The sequence below is a fragment of the Dromiciops gliroides genome, chromosome 5 (assembly GCF_019393635.1).
Source record: "Dromiciops gliroides isolate mDroGli1 chromosome 5, mDroGli1.pri, whole genome shotgun sequence".
NCBI lineage: Eukaryota > Metazoa > Chordata > Mammalia > Microbiotheria > Microbiotheriidae > Dromiciops > Dromiciops gliroides.
The window spans coordinates 91,309,203-91,323,739 of record NC_057865.1 but is presented as its reverse complement, the minus strand read 5'-3'; the positions used below and the strand labels follow the sequence as shown (position 1 = coordinate 91,323,739).

Below are 14,537 nucleotides of genomic sequence, written 5' to 3'. Positions count from 1 at the left end.
TCTCTCATCCAGCTTTAATCAGAAATAAACATTATACATGAAATTTTATTTACCACTTTGATGCTCCAAATGGCACTGCCAGTAAGCTGTCTGGATTTAAAAATTTCCCGGCCTTCGGATATGTCTGGGGACCAGGAAGGTGGGCTCACTGTATTATTGGTACTCCAAGCCCCCTAGGATATGGCAGGTGAGAAAATAGATGTATAAAACTCAGCAACATAAAAAGTCAAAGCCAGCAACTAAGGATTTTAGAACAGCAAAAGCGAATGTAGACGTATGGAAATTTAAGACAAATTGCTTCAAAGAGGGGTAAAAATTAAGTGATTCCATATAGTAACTTTACAATAAAGTTTATGGCTTCTTTTTAAGTAAGAATGTTCATCCAGGTGAATAAAACAACAGAAAATCACAACACATCAAGAAAAGGGCTGATATAACATCATCACTATTGTAAAAGCCTTAATTAAAACATAAAAGTATGTCCAAATCCTGTATAAACAACCATCTAGGGATTTTACTCTATGACAAGCTTCCTCTTTATCACTCCACACCAAAGAAGGAATGCCCAGACTTAACAACACTATATAAATCTATTACTATAATCACAATGAACAAGCAGAAAGGCAATAAGAAACACAATCTACCTACAACTTTTTAAAATAACAAGGAGGCTGACTATAGTACATAATGATATATAAAAAATATTAGGGACACACACATACATATATGTATATATACACACATATGTGTAACTATAACATTGGTAATTATTGTCATTATTGTATTAAATCTATAAATTTAGAGCTAAAAATCTAAGCCAAGAGAGTGGCACATTGAATTAAATGGAGAAAAAAAACCCAAAACAAATAGAATTAGGACAAATTGTCCCAAATTTACTAATTAAAATGTCAAAAAATGTTGATAAATTATACTGATCATAAAATTTCACTGGACAGAATTAACACTTTTTGGGAAAATGTAATTTCAATTTTGAAGAATCACATTCAGCCATAATTTGAACTAATCCAAAGCTAAGCTTTAAAAAAAAAAAAATTACTCCCCAAAGAATCACATTAAAATTTTAAATGAAATATCAAACAATGTAAAGCAAAAAAAGTGTCTTCCGGGAAGAAGTCTATTTTTAGTCTAACAATTTACTAATCTATGTTCTTGTTGTTATAAACTAAAAAGTAAACAACCAAAAACTGTTAAGACATTAAAATCAAACACTGCACATTTACTTACCAGGTCTCTATAATGTTATCAAAATGACAATTAGCATCTTCATATCACAAAATTAATACTGCCAGAAATTAAATAGGCATCAATCTGAAATTTTAAGACATTAGCTCTTAACTAGAATAAGAGCAATGGATAGTAACAAGTATGAAATTAAAACCATATTTAATGGAATAGACAAATGGAATTCTGCTGTTTCAATATTTTCCTTTGTTTTTTCCTTAAGTTAAGAAACATTCTGCCTGTCAAGACCTTCCCTTCATTCTCAATGTACGTGGGGGAAAAGTGACATAAGGCATTTAGGTTATAATATATTTCACCCCAAAAAGCTTTTAATAGACAATTTATTGTATTTATAGTACAAGACAATGCAGCATTGGATATAATCTAAGAGACTGCATGAAATTATTCAATGATTCAATATCATGCAAGAAGTGAAATTATTGCTGACTTAACTATCTCCTCCAGAACTCAAAACATTAATATCGTATTAAATTAAAGGCGCATTTTATGGTACATAAAGGTTTTCAACAAATCCATGATATGAATACCATTTCTGGTTGCTCTCTTGGATACATGTTCATAGAAATATGCTCTTCTACATGTATGAAAAAAATTATCTAAAATTTCAGTAAGAATACTATGCAATATATATATATATATATATATAAAAAGGGCAGCTAGGTGGCACAGTGGATAGAGCACCGGCCCTGGATTCAGGAGAACCTGAGTTCAAATCTGGCCTCAGACACTTGACACTAGTTGTGTGACTCTGGGCAACTTAACCCCAAATGCCTCGCCAAAAAAAAAAAAAATATATATATATATATATATATATATATATATTCCCTACTGCTCATTAAAGGCTATATAGAATACTGTTCAGCTAAATTTTATTGAAATTAAATAATAATCATGACAATAATTCTGTACTTTGAAATATGCAAGAGACCCTAATTCTCCAATAATATCTTAACTCCTTTAAATCAAAGCACCACTACAACTAGATTGTAAGAAAAATAATGTAAAATAAGCCATGAGATGTTAATAAATCAAAAATTTTAACAAACTTTTAATAAGACACTTTAACAACAATAATTAATACCACTGTATTTTATTAACTTATGTGGCTTAAAATGGATTAATCATAATTGCAATGTGCCAACAATGTATGTTAGAAGTTGGAAAGTTAGAAAGTTAAGACCTTCAATCCCTTTCTACCATCAAAGATACTTTCCTTTCAGCTAATATAAGTTCTGGTAGTAGAAACAAGTTTCACTTATGCACAGAAATAGAGACAAAGAGTAGAATGAAAACATTAATGGTTGTGTGTGCGCATGTATGTGTGTATGTATGGATGGATACACACACACACATACACACACACACACACAAATTAATACTCCGATCTCAACACCTGGAGGGGCTTAGATTAGAATTATAAAGTACTACATTAGCTTTCTACATGAAAGTACAAAATTCTGTGCTAATCATTTTGCAAGCTTGCCATCCAATTTTTCCTTTATGGCCAACATATTCACCTCCCAACTTCTTTTGTTCCCAATACTTGTCACTGATTTTAGACATAAATGCCCCCCATATTCTCATCCCTATTCACTCCAGATCTCCTATTTGCCCTCTTCACCTCAAAACTTATTCTTCTTGGGGCAGCTAGGTCTCACAGTGGATAGAGCACTGGCCCTGGAGTCAGGAGAACTCGAGTTCAAATCCAAACTCAGACACTTAACACTTACTAGCTGTATGATGCTGGGCAAATTACTTAAACCCAATTGCCTCACTAAAAAACAAACAAAATCCCAAAACTTATTCTTCTTTCATGTTCTTTTAAGCCATCATTCATTCTTATTCCTGAGAAGACAGTGCTCCTATTTTTTTTCACTATACCCCTGGGGCTCTCCATTCCTCTGAAAAACTCCAAGAAGGGCCCCTAAAGACAGCCATGCTTCATGCTATCCCCAAGCCGCCCTTCAGGCATTCAGTATCATACCGTTGTCTCCCACTTGCCTCCCATTGGTATTACCAGCATTTAGCACAGTGCCTAGCATATAGCAAGCTCTTAGAAAATGTGTTTTGAAAGACTGCCTCAACCTCAGTCTTTTCTTAAACTTCTTTTTATCTCCTTACAATAAGAATGTGTATTGAGGATGCTGTGTCATTACAAAGCCTTCCTAGTGTTACCTATTCATTTTTCTACTCTCCTTTATCACAGGGCATAGAAGTAGAATTGATAAATTCTAGGCCTTCACTTCCACTTTCAGACACATGATCAATCACCAATCAAGCTCTCAGTCATTTATTTATACAATTCAATTATACCTTACCTTCAAAGTTTCTGTTGTTATTTTACCTTTCCAATCAGGAAAACAAGTAAAACCTTTGTCCATGACTTTGACATTTCTCAATCTATCCCTTAGCTCTGCAATCACTGGAACCTTCATTATTCAATGATAATCATAATGGCTGATGTTTACTGAGGTAGAATGGTATTACAGATGGAACACTGGACTTGGAGTCAGGAAAGCCTCATTTCAAACCTTACCTTAGATGATTACTAGTTATATCATCAAAAAATTACTTTTTTGTTATCTCAAAGGACCTCAACTTCCTCATCTAAAAAATAAAGAGTTGATCATGATGATTTCTATAGTACCCTTTAGGTATAAATTCATAATTCTATGAAGAATGAAGATAATAACTCTAAAATAGCTTTAACTGATTGAACTTAATACCTTTGACCAACATCTTAATTCTATTTAAATCTCTAATTAAATGATTACCTCCAAACCTCTTCTTAAGTCACATAGCATAAGTCAGGTCCAATATCTCTTCTTCCACAGTTCTCATTTCTTCCCAAGTCTAATTTATTAAACCTAATTCTCTGCCATCATCATCAATCTCTACCACTCATCTTTCTCTGCTCCATTCATATTTTCTACCTTACCTAGAATTAACCAATGCTAGAAATTTGGTTATGCCTACAAGGATAATCTATAACTGCTATCATCTACATCCTCAATCTCAACTCCTAATAAGGGTCAAATGCTGAAGAAAAATTTAAAAACCATGTAGGTTCATTAAAAGATTGTGTAAATGTTCAATAGGACAGCTGGTGCTGTGCTATACTTTCTTGCTGAATAACAAACACATTTCCATTAACAGATCTCCAAAGTTATTTTTTCGGTGCTTCTTATTTCTATCTTGACTCAGCAAATTATCTCACCTCCTGCTTTATTGACATTAGAGCCCTCAGTCTGTAACTCCAACTCCCCTCCATCACAACTCAGTATGGTGGTCTTCTCTCTTCAAATTGATGACACTTCACTATGAATACTCCTTACTGTTCTCATCATCAACAAATCATTTCAAAAGTAGTGTGTTTTGTCCATTTCTATTAATACATTCATTGCCCATTTCATCTTCTTAGGTCTCCAATACCTCCTCTATGTGGCTAACCAATTAATGTCTTTATCTCGAGCAGCTTTACACTTTTATGTTTTCACGTACACCAGAGGATATCAATGGCATTTTTTCCCACTATTCAAACTCAACATATCCTAAAATGAATTACTCATCTTCATCTTTCTCAGCAGAAGTCTTAAGCATAGTGTGACATGGAAAACAGAATTGAACTTGGTACAAGAATTTAGTAGAAATGGTCAAAAGAGGAGAAGTATAATGAAAAGAAGATAACAAGAAGCTGAAGGCAAATTTTACCAAGGACTAGAATTGCAGGAACTGAGAATCAAGGTTAAAAAAGATATGAGAGGAAGAACTTTTTGTAAAACAACTATGGTATAAAAAATAAAATAAAATGATAAAAGTTTGTTTTTAAAACACTGTGGTATTTCACTTCCAGCTTCCTTTCAAGTTGAAATCAAGCCAATATCATCTATTTTAAAAACAAACTTTTATCAATTTTTTTTGCCCCTTCCATTAAAGCCACTCTTCTCCGAGGTAATCGATTATTTACTAAAACCTAAAAATAATGATCTTTTCATATTCCTCACCTAAAAAATAAAATTATATGTACCTCATAAACATAACTTTGACTTCCTTGTCTCAGTTTCAATCATCACCCCATGAAGATTAACATTTTGTGAATGAGCAACTAAAAACTAAGAAGCCATTATACACTTAGTAAGAGTCCTTAATCATGGTAAATATTTCCTGACCGTCCCTGTCTATGATTACAAAACTTTTACAGAGTGTTATATACCTCTAAGTTTTAAACCTCAACTAACTTATTGTAAAGAGATATATCAAATGTGAGACAGATTAAAATTAAGTTGGAAATATTTAAATATTTAACAATAAAAAGATAACATAATGTTAATATGTGGTTTTATAAATCAATATGTGGCCAGGAAGGATCCATTTGTATTTCACCTTGACCATACTTCTCTGAAATCTCAGTATTCTGAATAAGTAGCTATAATATATATCTGAAGCTACTCTCTAAGCCACTCTGATGGAACCTTCCCTTTATGAAAAGTGCTGTTGAGTAATTCCCATCTTCAGATCAAGTTTTTAATAATAAACTTAAAGTATCACCTGTACATTAAACTGCAACAATTTTTGAATATTATACTGGCAAGGCATATTACTTAATTCCTATTTCCCCCAGCTTTGCAATTATAGCTACAGTGACATTGAAAGAAGCTCCTCTATTTTGGATTTTTACTTGTATTTAAATTTTAGGTGGCATTTTATAAAGGAATAGTGTTGAAATGGGGATTTTTGCCAATATAATTTCATTAGTAAAGTACCCTCAAAGACTTCATTATTAGGTACTTTCACTTGTAGAGTTTCTAAATGGGGTACCTAAGGAGAATAGTAAAGTCTAGCAAAGTTATGGTATTGAAGCCATACACATTTACAATTCACCAGAATGTTCCTTACCAAGATGAGGGGGTACTGTATAAAACCTTCGGTATTTCAATGCTTTATTAAAAATCTTCCAATTTAGGGGCAGCTAGGTGGCACAGTGGATATTGCACTGGTCCTGGAGTCAGGAGGACCTGAGTTCAAATCCGGCCTCAGACACTTAACACTTACTAGCTGTGTGATCCTGGGCAAGTCACCTAACCTCAACTTCCTCACCAAAAAAACCAAACCAAACCAAAACAAACACAAAAAACCCTTCCAATTTATAGTTTTCAAATTACTATGACAGTAACAGCTGTGTGACTGGTTTAAAATAAATTTTAGTCAAAATTTAGAAAAAAAAAGTAAAAGAAAAGGGGGAAGAAAACTGTTTCCAGGCAAGAAAGCTAAGATGATAACATAAAGCCAAACTATTTGAAAGAAATTTATTTATGGAAGTGAAAAAGAACAATGCAAAGCTAAAATTTAAAATCTCCAAGAAAAAACACATACTAAAACTAAAAAAAATATTTCTCTACATTATTCCTTCTTTGGAACAGCTTTTTACTCATTCACATTTACTATTTAAAGAGAAAGTAAATGAATTAAGTATAGTACTGGAAGTTTCTTTAATTCTCCTCTCCATCTCTAGAGCCATATAGATTGGAGTAAGATTGCTCATTTGCATGTCCTCCTAGCTAGCCGCCCCTGATACAAGCTCCAAGGTCTTTTTCTGTCACTTCTAGAGACCAGAATTAGAACTTCCTGTTCATCCTCCTCCCCTTTAACTTGTCCTGTTTCTGCAAGGAGCAGAAACAAAGATTACTATCACCATTCTTTCTCAAGGAGAAAGTCATGCCCCACTTTGTTCGATTTCTTTTGTTAAGGATTAAGAGAGCTGCTTTGTTGACAGGTCAATCTGGGTCATGGAAACTACCATGTTGAGAAAAAAATACTATCTTCAATTAAACACCCAGAAGTACTCTACTGTCATTGAAAATTCTATATACAAAGACACAATGACCAATAAAATGACCAAAATGAAAAGGTGAAAAATTTTATAAGGCCATGCATGAAAGTATCAAATCCTAGGTTGGTCAAGTTTATATTCCATTTCCTGAAATCTGTTAAATTCAGAGAGTAAGGTGTTTTAGTGGCATGAGCTACATTAGGTTAGATATATCCTATATAGCTAATATGTATTAAAATAGAACAAGTGGTCTGAGGCCAGTTTTGGCTGGGATCCCCCTGGGTCGCGGGAGGATGTTTTGTCCCCTGTGTCACCTAGCTGCCCCATGATGACATCATTAAAGTTAAATTGAGGGGCAGCAAGGTGGCACAGTGGATGGAGCATTGGCCTTGGATTCAGGAGGACCTGAGTTCAAATCCAGCCTCAGACACTTGACGCTTACTAGCTGTGTGACCCTGGGCAAGTCACTTAACCCTCATTGCCCTGCAAAAAAAAAAAAAAGTTAAATTGAGGGGTGAGAGGAATGCACTGGGGGAGGAGGAAGGGCAGAGGTAGTATGGGGTGAAATCCTACATGAAAGAAAAAGGAAAGAGCTTATGGAGTAGGTGAAGAGATGGGGGAAGAACAGGGCCATGAATTTTACTCTCATTAGAATAGGCTCAAAGACCTTAAACTCCAGGAGGGATTAACACACACAAAATTAGGTGGAGTAATCTATTTAATTTGGACAGTAAATGAGCCTAACACTCATCAGAACTGGCTCAAGGAGCGAATAACATACACACTCAATTGGGTGCAGTAATCTATCTAACCTTGCAGGAAAAGAGGAGGTGAAGGGGATAAAGAGAGAGGGGAAAAGAAGGGAGGGCAGATTGGGGGAGGGGAGAGACAGAAGGAAATCCCTTTTGAAGAGGGATATGGTGAAACATAGATAATAAAGTAAATAGGATGGAGGGAAACAGTTAACAATAATAATTATGAAAAAGAGAAAAGGGGGGAAATTGTACAAAAAAATATTTATAGTAACTCTTTGTGGTGGCTAAGAATTGGGAATCAAGGGAACGTCCATCAATTAAGGAATGACTGAAGTGAAATGGTATTGTGCCATACAAAATGACAAATAGGATGATCCCAGAAAAACCTGGAAAGACTCATATGAACTGATGTATAGTGAAGTGAGCAGAACTGGGAGGACATTGTGTATAGTGACAGCAATATTGTTCAATGAGCAATTGTTAATGACTTAACTACTCTCAGCAATACAATCATCCAAGGCAATCCCCAGGGACTAATGATAAATCTTATTATCCAACCCCATAGAAAGAACTGATAAAAAAGAACACTTGTGGATTGTACATATATAACCTGGTTGATGTCTTGTGGAGGGGGGAGGAAGGGAAAAAAATGTGGAACTCTAAATCTTATGAAAATGAATGTTATGGGGCAGTTAGTAGAGCACTGATGCTGGAGTCAGGAGGACCTGAGTTCAAATTCGGCTTCAGACACTTAACACTTACTAGCTGTGTGACCCTGGGCAGGTCACTTAACCCCAATTGCCTCACCCCCCCCCCCAAAAAAAATGTTGAAAACTACCCTTACATGTAACTGGAAAAAATAAATGTTTGTTGGAAAAAAAAATAGAACAAATGATTTTCTCCTACCAAAAGCAATTAGTAGTTTCAGACAATATATATATATAGAACATAGGCTTCACCAAGGTTTGCTTGACACAATAAAAGTTTAAGAGCCCCTGGTGTTCAAATCAATCACTGCACACAGAAAGAGGCCTGAAATATCCATAAATATTTTGACACCTGAGAAAATGACAGAAATACATTCCACATAGCTATGGAATGCTGCATATGCTATCATACACACTTTTATTTCTTAATGGTTTTACTCGTATCTCTGGGAAAGTAAAAGCAACAAACAAGCTTTTCAAAATCTGAATGCTAATTAAGTTTAAAAAAAAAAAACTTTTATCTTTTACAAGAGAAAATTTCACACATAACTCAAAGTCACTTTAGAAGATCATTAGAAGATAATCTTTCCTTAAAATTCTCCTCTTGTTTAAATAATAAGGAATTTGTCCCACACAGATTTACCAGATTTATCTTTCACCACAGCACTTTTGTTAGTGCTAAATAACTGGAAACAAAGTAACTGCACATTGATTAGGTTACTACTAAACAAATTATATTTAATGTAATAGAAAACAGTACATCTGAAGAATTCAGAGATGCAAAGGAAGTTGATTATCAAAGGATAAATACAAAATGAAAGAAGCAGAAACAGTAAAACTAAATGGTTTCTAATAGCTACAGAAACTGAAAAATCAAAAACCAAAATAAAACTTGCATACCATACTGATAATGCCTCAGCTTCACTACCAAAGAGAGATATTAAAATCCAATCCTGCCCCACCTCAGTCCAGGCAGAGAACACTGCATACACTATGGACCCTATGGGATCTATGTTCTTTTTGACTTTGTGTTAAACAGGCTCTCAGGATAGGGGAGAGAAAGGAGATATCTGAGAAAGGGTGATGTGAGAACAAAAAAAATAAGAAAAAACAAAAATGGGAGAATTTTGAATGGTTTCACTGACTAAGAAAGGGAAGAATATTACTTTGTATTCATTAAGTCCAAGTAATATTTAGTGAATAACAGCCTAAGAAATATCTGGTGCAAATGAAAAAAGACACTGTAAATACTCTGTTGGGAACTCATGATCATCAGCACTTCACCACCCCAAAATTTTTTGATAAACAGAATGAATAATTCTACAATGGGACTATTAAAGTCAGGCATCTGAGCCAGATGAATTCCAGAATAGCATGGGACAATGGGGAAGAATACTGGCTTCACACGAAGAGCACATTCGTTAAAAGGCTTTTCCATGACGTGAGGCTTCACAAACTTCAGTCACAGTTTATATATCTATGAATTATAAAATCTGTACTAGATGCCCTCTGGGTTTCCTACATTCCCTACATCTATAAACTATTATCCTATGATAAATAAGCATCCCTTCCAATGTGAATTCACAAGCACAGTTTAGCAAAAGCAATAGAAGAACTCTGGCAAACACTGTAGCATAAATATCATTTAAAAGATTAAAAGTTTTAAAAGCTAAAAAACTCAGTTAATATTTTTCCAGCGAGGTGATTTGGGATCAACAGTGTATATATCTGTGATGAGGGTTTTACTAAGATTTTAAATTTACAAATCAAGAGAAAAAAATGCAAACGAGAGAAATATGACATTTTATATTGTTTTAAGATACGGTTTCCCACATAAAAAGAAATTTCTTTAAGTAAGATCCTAATAAACATTCATAAATGTGTTATTTTATGAGTACTGAAACTTCATTAAAGTATAGAAGCATGTATAGAAGAATACCTGGGACTAAAGCAAATGACAATAACATTCTTAATATGAATAATTTCTAAATTAAGATTGAAAAAGTCAATTGGAAAAAAAAAAAAGAAAAAGTCAATTGCATGGTGTTGACCAGAAGTTGTGGCATTCTGCAATTGAATGCTTCCTCATCCTAGCTGTTGCCGGTACTGAGTTGGACTGCTCGGTTTAACAGAAATCTGTAGTGAGACCCTAGAACTCCTAAAGATTTGCTACTAAATCTCAGGCTTCGGGCAGCTAGGTGGCACAGTGGATAGAGCACCAGCCCTGGAGTCAGGAGTACCTGAGTTCAAATCCGGCCTCAGACATTTACTAGCTGTGTGACCCTGGGCAAGTCTAGTCCTCAAAATACAGGGCTCTACTTCTCATTCAATTAATGGACTGAACCACAACCCCTTCTTTGAAAAAAATTTTTAAAATATAGTAACATTTACAGCATAACTTTATTTGAATAATTTCAAAAAGGCTGAGTGAAATTCTGTTTAACATTAATATTCCTGTAGCAGATGAATCTGAGCAAGAAAAAAAAAAAGGTAGCTTTTAAAAATTGAGTGCTTAGGAAAAATGAACTTAAAATTTTTGAAAACCACTACTAACACTCATCTTTCCCTTCTGAAGTGTACACTGTTTTAGTTTACTATGTGCTTTCTGACAAATTTCTGTACCTTTACATAAGGGGTGAAAGGCCCACTAGACAGATTATTATCTTTCTGAAATTTAGTTTACAAGATTAAATATATTTGAATTTCATTTCTTAGAAGATCACTTTGTCTTTTGAGAAAGACTCATTTTTGCTCAATGCTATTTAAAAAGCAATCAGTACCACACAGATTAAATACTTTACACATTTAAGCATTATAAGTATTGCTAAAATAGGGATAGAGTCATTATAATAAAAAACAAAACCACAACTTTTTAACTGTTTAGCACCTTGAACCTGTATGACCACATAATTTTTTTCATGAAATGTTTTTTCTAAACTTTGCTGTTCTTACAGATGACTATTTTGTACAAAAATAACACTCCGTTAGAACATTATTAGCCCTTCCAGTTTAACTTGAAAGATACCTAAATTCAAATTTTTGAAACTGATAAATACAAAATCTCCTTTTCTTACTGAACACCAAAGATAAAGTTCTATTTTTCCATTAAAAAGACATACATTGGAAAAAAAAAAGGGGGGGGAAGAGGAGAGAGAATCTAATCCAGATTGGATTTAATTCTCTGCAAACAATAAACTCATTTAAAAATTGAAATTAAAAACAACAACAAAAACAAAAAGCTCCCAGTAAAACTTTACCAAAATTACTCATGGTACTTTGATAAAAGTTATTTGAGATATTTCATAGGTAGCATCTATTTTATTAAAATTAAATTGTGCAAATGTATATATATATGTGTGTGTGTGCGCATACAATTATAAATTGATACATGAAACCAAGAAAAACAACAAGGCTAACTTTAGTCCAGTGCACTATAAATTTGACTTTTAAAGAAGACTTGTTATTTTGATGTAAATAAAAAGCTGTTTTAGAAGCAGTTCTTTACTATGAGGCCACAGAAAAACTGAACATTCATAATTCCATTTTTCTAATGTTTTAAAGATAGCACTTTTTCAAAGAACATCATGTATAATACAAAGTAAACTAAATGTTTTCATTCTCTATTTCTTAATAAAAATTAATCTCCAAAGTAAGCATTTTTAAAAATTTCACTGAAATCTAATAATATTCTTTGACAACATCAAAAAATAATAATCCTACCTGTTTTGATCGTGGTCTACCTGGCGAAAACTTTCTTTTGGTAATAGCTGGTTTACCCATGCCAATTTTTGGAGTGACTGAGATATAGGTTGTTGGCATAATGTTTCCAGCAGAAGAATGTAAATTTGAAGGTTCACTGTGAAGCATGTCATTTGCAGAAGTCAAGTCTAAAGAAACTATGGAAGAGGAACATATATTTGTCTTGCTTATATCTACTGCTGATGAAAATGCTAAATCTGTTTCCGATGGTGATTTTATGGGTTTGTCTTCTAGAGGTGAACCAACTTTTAAACAATCATCAAATGTGGGGAGGCATTCCATTTCCACAATACCTGACGAAACTTTACAGATTTCATCTTTTTCCATTTCTCCCTGAACCTTGTCTATTCCCAAGTCCATCTCTTCAATTAAAACAGTTTTTTCTTTGCATGTGGAAGGCAAATCTTCTGATACTGTAATGACATTTTCAGGTGTTGACTGTGGAGATGGTGATTCTTCAGAGGATGCTACTGCCTTGGATTCCTGTATTGACTGTGATTCCTCATCTTTTGGGGAAGCCTCTGACTTTGACAGAGGATCATCATTTTCCGTCACTTTCATCTTATTTTCATTTTGATCTTCATCATAAGATTGCACCATTTTGTCAGACATTTCCATTTCATCTTTATCAATCTGATGCAAAGCTTCACTTTGCACTTCGGCACCTAATTTATCCTGTGTGGGATCTGCATGTAGATAGGCAGATAGAGATAGAGAGCACTTAAGATTTTTATTAATATCAAATTTTCTTAAAGGTCTGACCTATAGAAAGATATAAAAACATGCTGAATCATTAAAAAAAAGCCATACAACACATAGTGTCAATGAGCCACAAGAAATAATAACATTTACCATGGAAAGATTTTGAATAAAGGCTGGGAGCAGCAGCCTTAAGTCAAAGACTTACAGCAACACCCCCCACCCCAAAGAATAAAAAAAAGAAAGAAAAAAAGATGCTATGAATATTTATTTTGGTGTAGATGGCACAATCCTTTCTTCCCAGTGGAACTTCTGGATCAGAAGAAATTTATAAAAATTTAATGACTTTTTAAGTACAATTCCAAATTACCTTCAAAAATGGTTAGACCATACCAACACATATAACCACCAAAACTGAGTGTACTGGTGTGCCTATTTTTCTGTAACTCTTACAACATAAACTATTTTTCTCTTTTCTCATGTTTGGCCATTCTCTATGTGTGAGGTAAAACATCAATGTCGTCTATATTTGCATTTCTCTAATAAAAAGTCATATGGAGCATTTAAAAAATATAGTTAATAGACTGCAATTCTTCTTGAGAGAACTGTTTCTTCATACCTTTTGGCTACGTATCCATTAGGAAATAGTTCTTAATTTATGGTAATTCCCTATGTATCTTCGGTAGCTGTATTTTTTATAGTAACAAAAAAAAAAAACAAAACAAAAACAAAAACAGTAAACATAATGAGTGCCCCATCAACTGAGGAAATAGCTGAAACATTTTGGTATGTGAATATAATGAAGTGAATAAATGCCAGGTATTCAAGAACTAGTTTGGTTCTCAAAAAGAGATGAGAAAATGGGGAACTAAATGTAAGGAACATTGATTATGCTGTCACATTTGTTTGATGGCCTAAGTTTTACTGAACTTCGTTTCTAAAACCCTCTTTTTTCTTTGTGACATATCTTACTCGAGGAAGAGAAAGAAATATATATTTAGAAATGTATGTGATAGACAAACATAAAGACAGTAAATTTTTAAAAGCTGATGTGTCATCTGATCCAAATGGGAACTTCCATCACTAGGACAAATCCCAACTTAGAAAATAAGAAAATTTAATAATAAAGATTACTTACCAGGAATTAGAGGACTGCCTGTTATAAGTGTTACTGATGGATTGATAGTCTTGATATTACTCTGTTCTTCATCACAATCATGGATAGCTGCTGGAAACAATTTTATAAAGTCTCCAACAGTTTGTAAAACCTTCATGTAACACTTAATCTTATACATTATCAGGAGGATTAATTTGAAATTTCACACTCTCTGGACAAAATGATAAACAACTCAAATACACTATTGCTATGAATATCATTTTTTCATTCTCCCATATACCTCAGGTGTACTAACACTAATGGTATTTCTCTACTACTTACTTTCCTATTTCAACTACAGCATTTCTGTTTTCTTTAATTATTATATAAAAATTATCTTATGTTATAAAACCTGAAAAGCCATGCAA

At 33.6% G+C, this 14,537-nt stretch overlaps 1 protein-coding gene across 9 annotated transcripts in view; it reads right to left on the bottom strand.

Annotated features, from left to right (window-relative positions):
• The window catches only part of KMT2C (lysine methyltransferase 2C), a 272,195-nt gene that overhangs the window by 127,676 nt on the left and 129,982 nt on the right, over nucleotides 1-14,537 (bottom strand). For 7 of the 9 annotated variants that reach the window (XM_043966872.1, XM_043966877.1, XM_043966874.1 and 4 more), the window contains exons 13-15: nucleotides 14,152-14,241; nucleotides 12,276-13,000; nucleotides 54-173 (exon numbers count right to left, since the gene is read on the bottom strand). In XM_043966872.1, coding sequence (XP_043822807.1) covers nucleotides 54-173; nucleotides 12,276-13,000; nucleotides 14,152-14,241 — 935 coding nt within the window. The remainder of the gene's footprint in view (nucleotides 1-53; nucleotides 174-12,275; nucleotides 13,001-14,151; nucleotides 14,242-14,537) is intronic. The other 2 variants (XM_043966873.1, XM_043966881.1) reach the window with 2 other exon arrangements.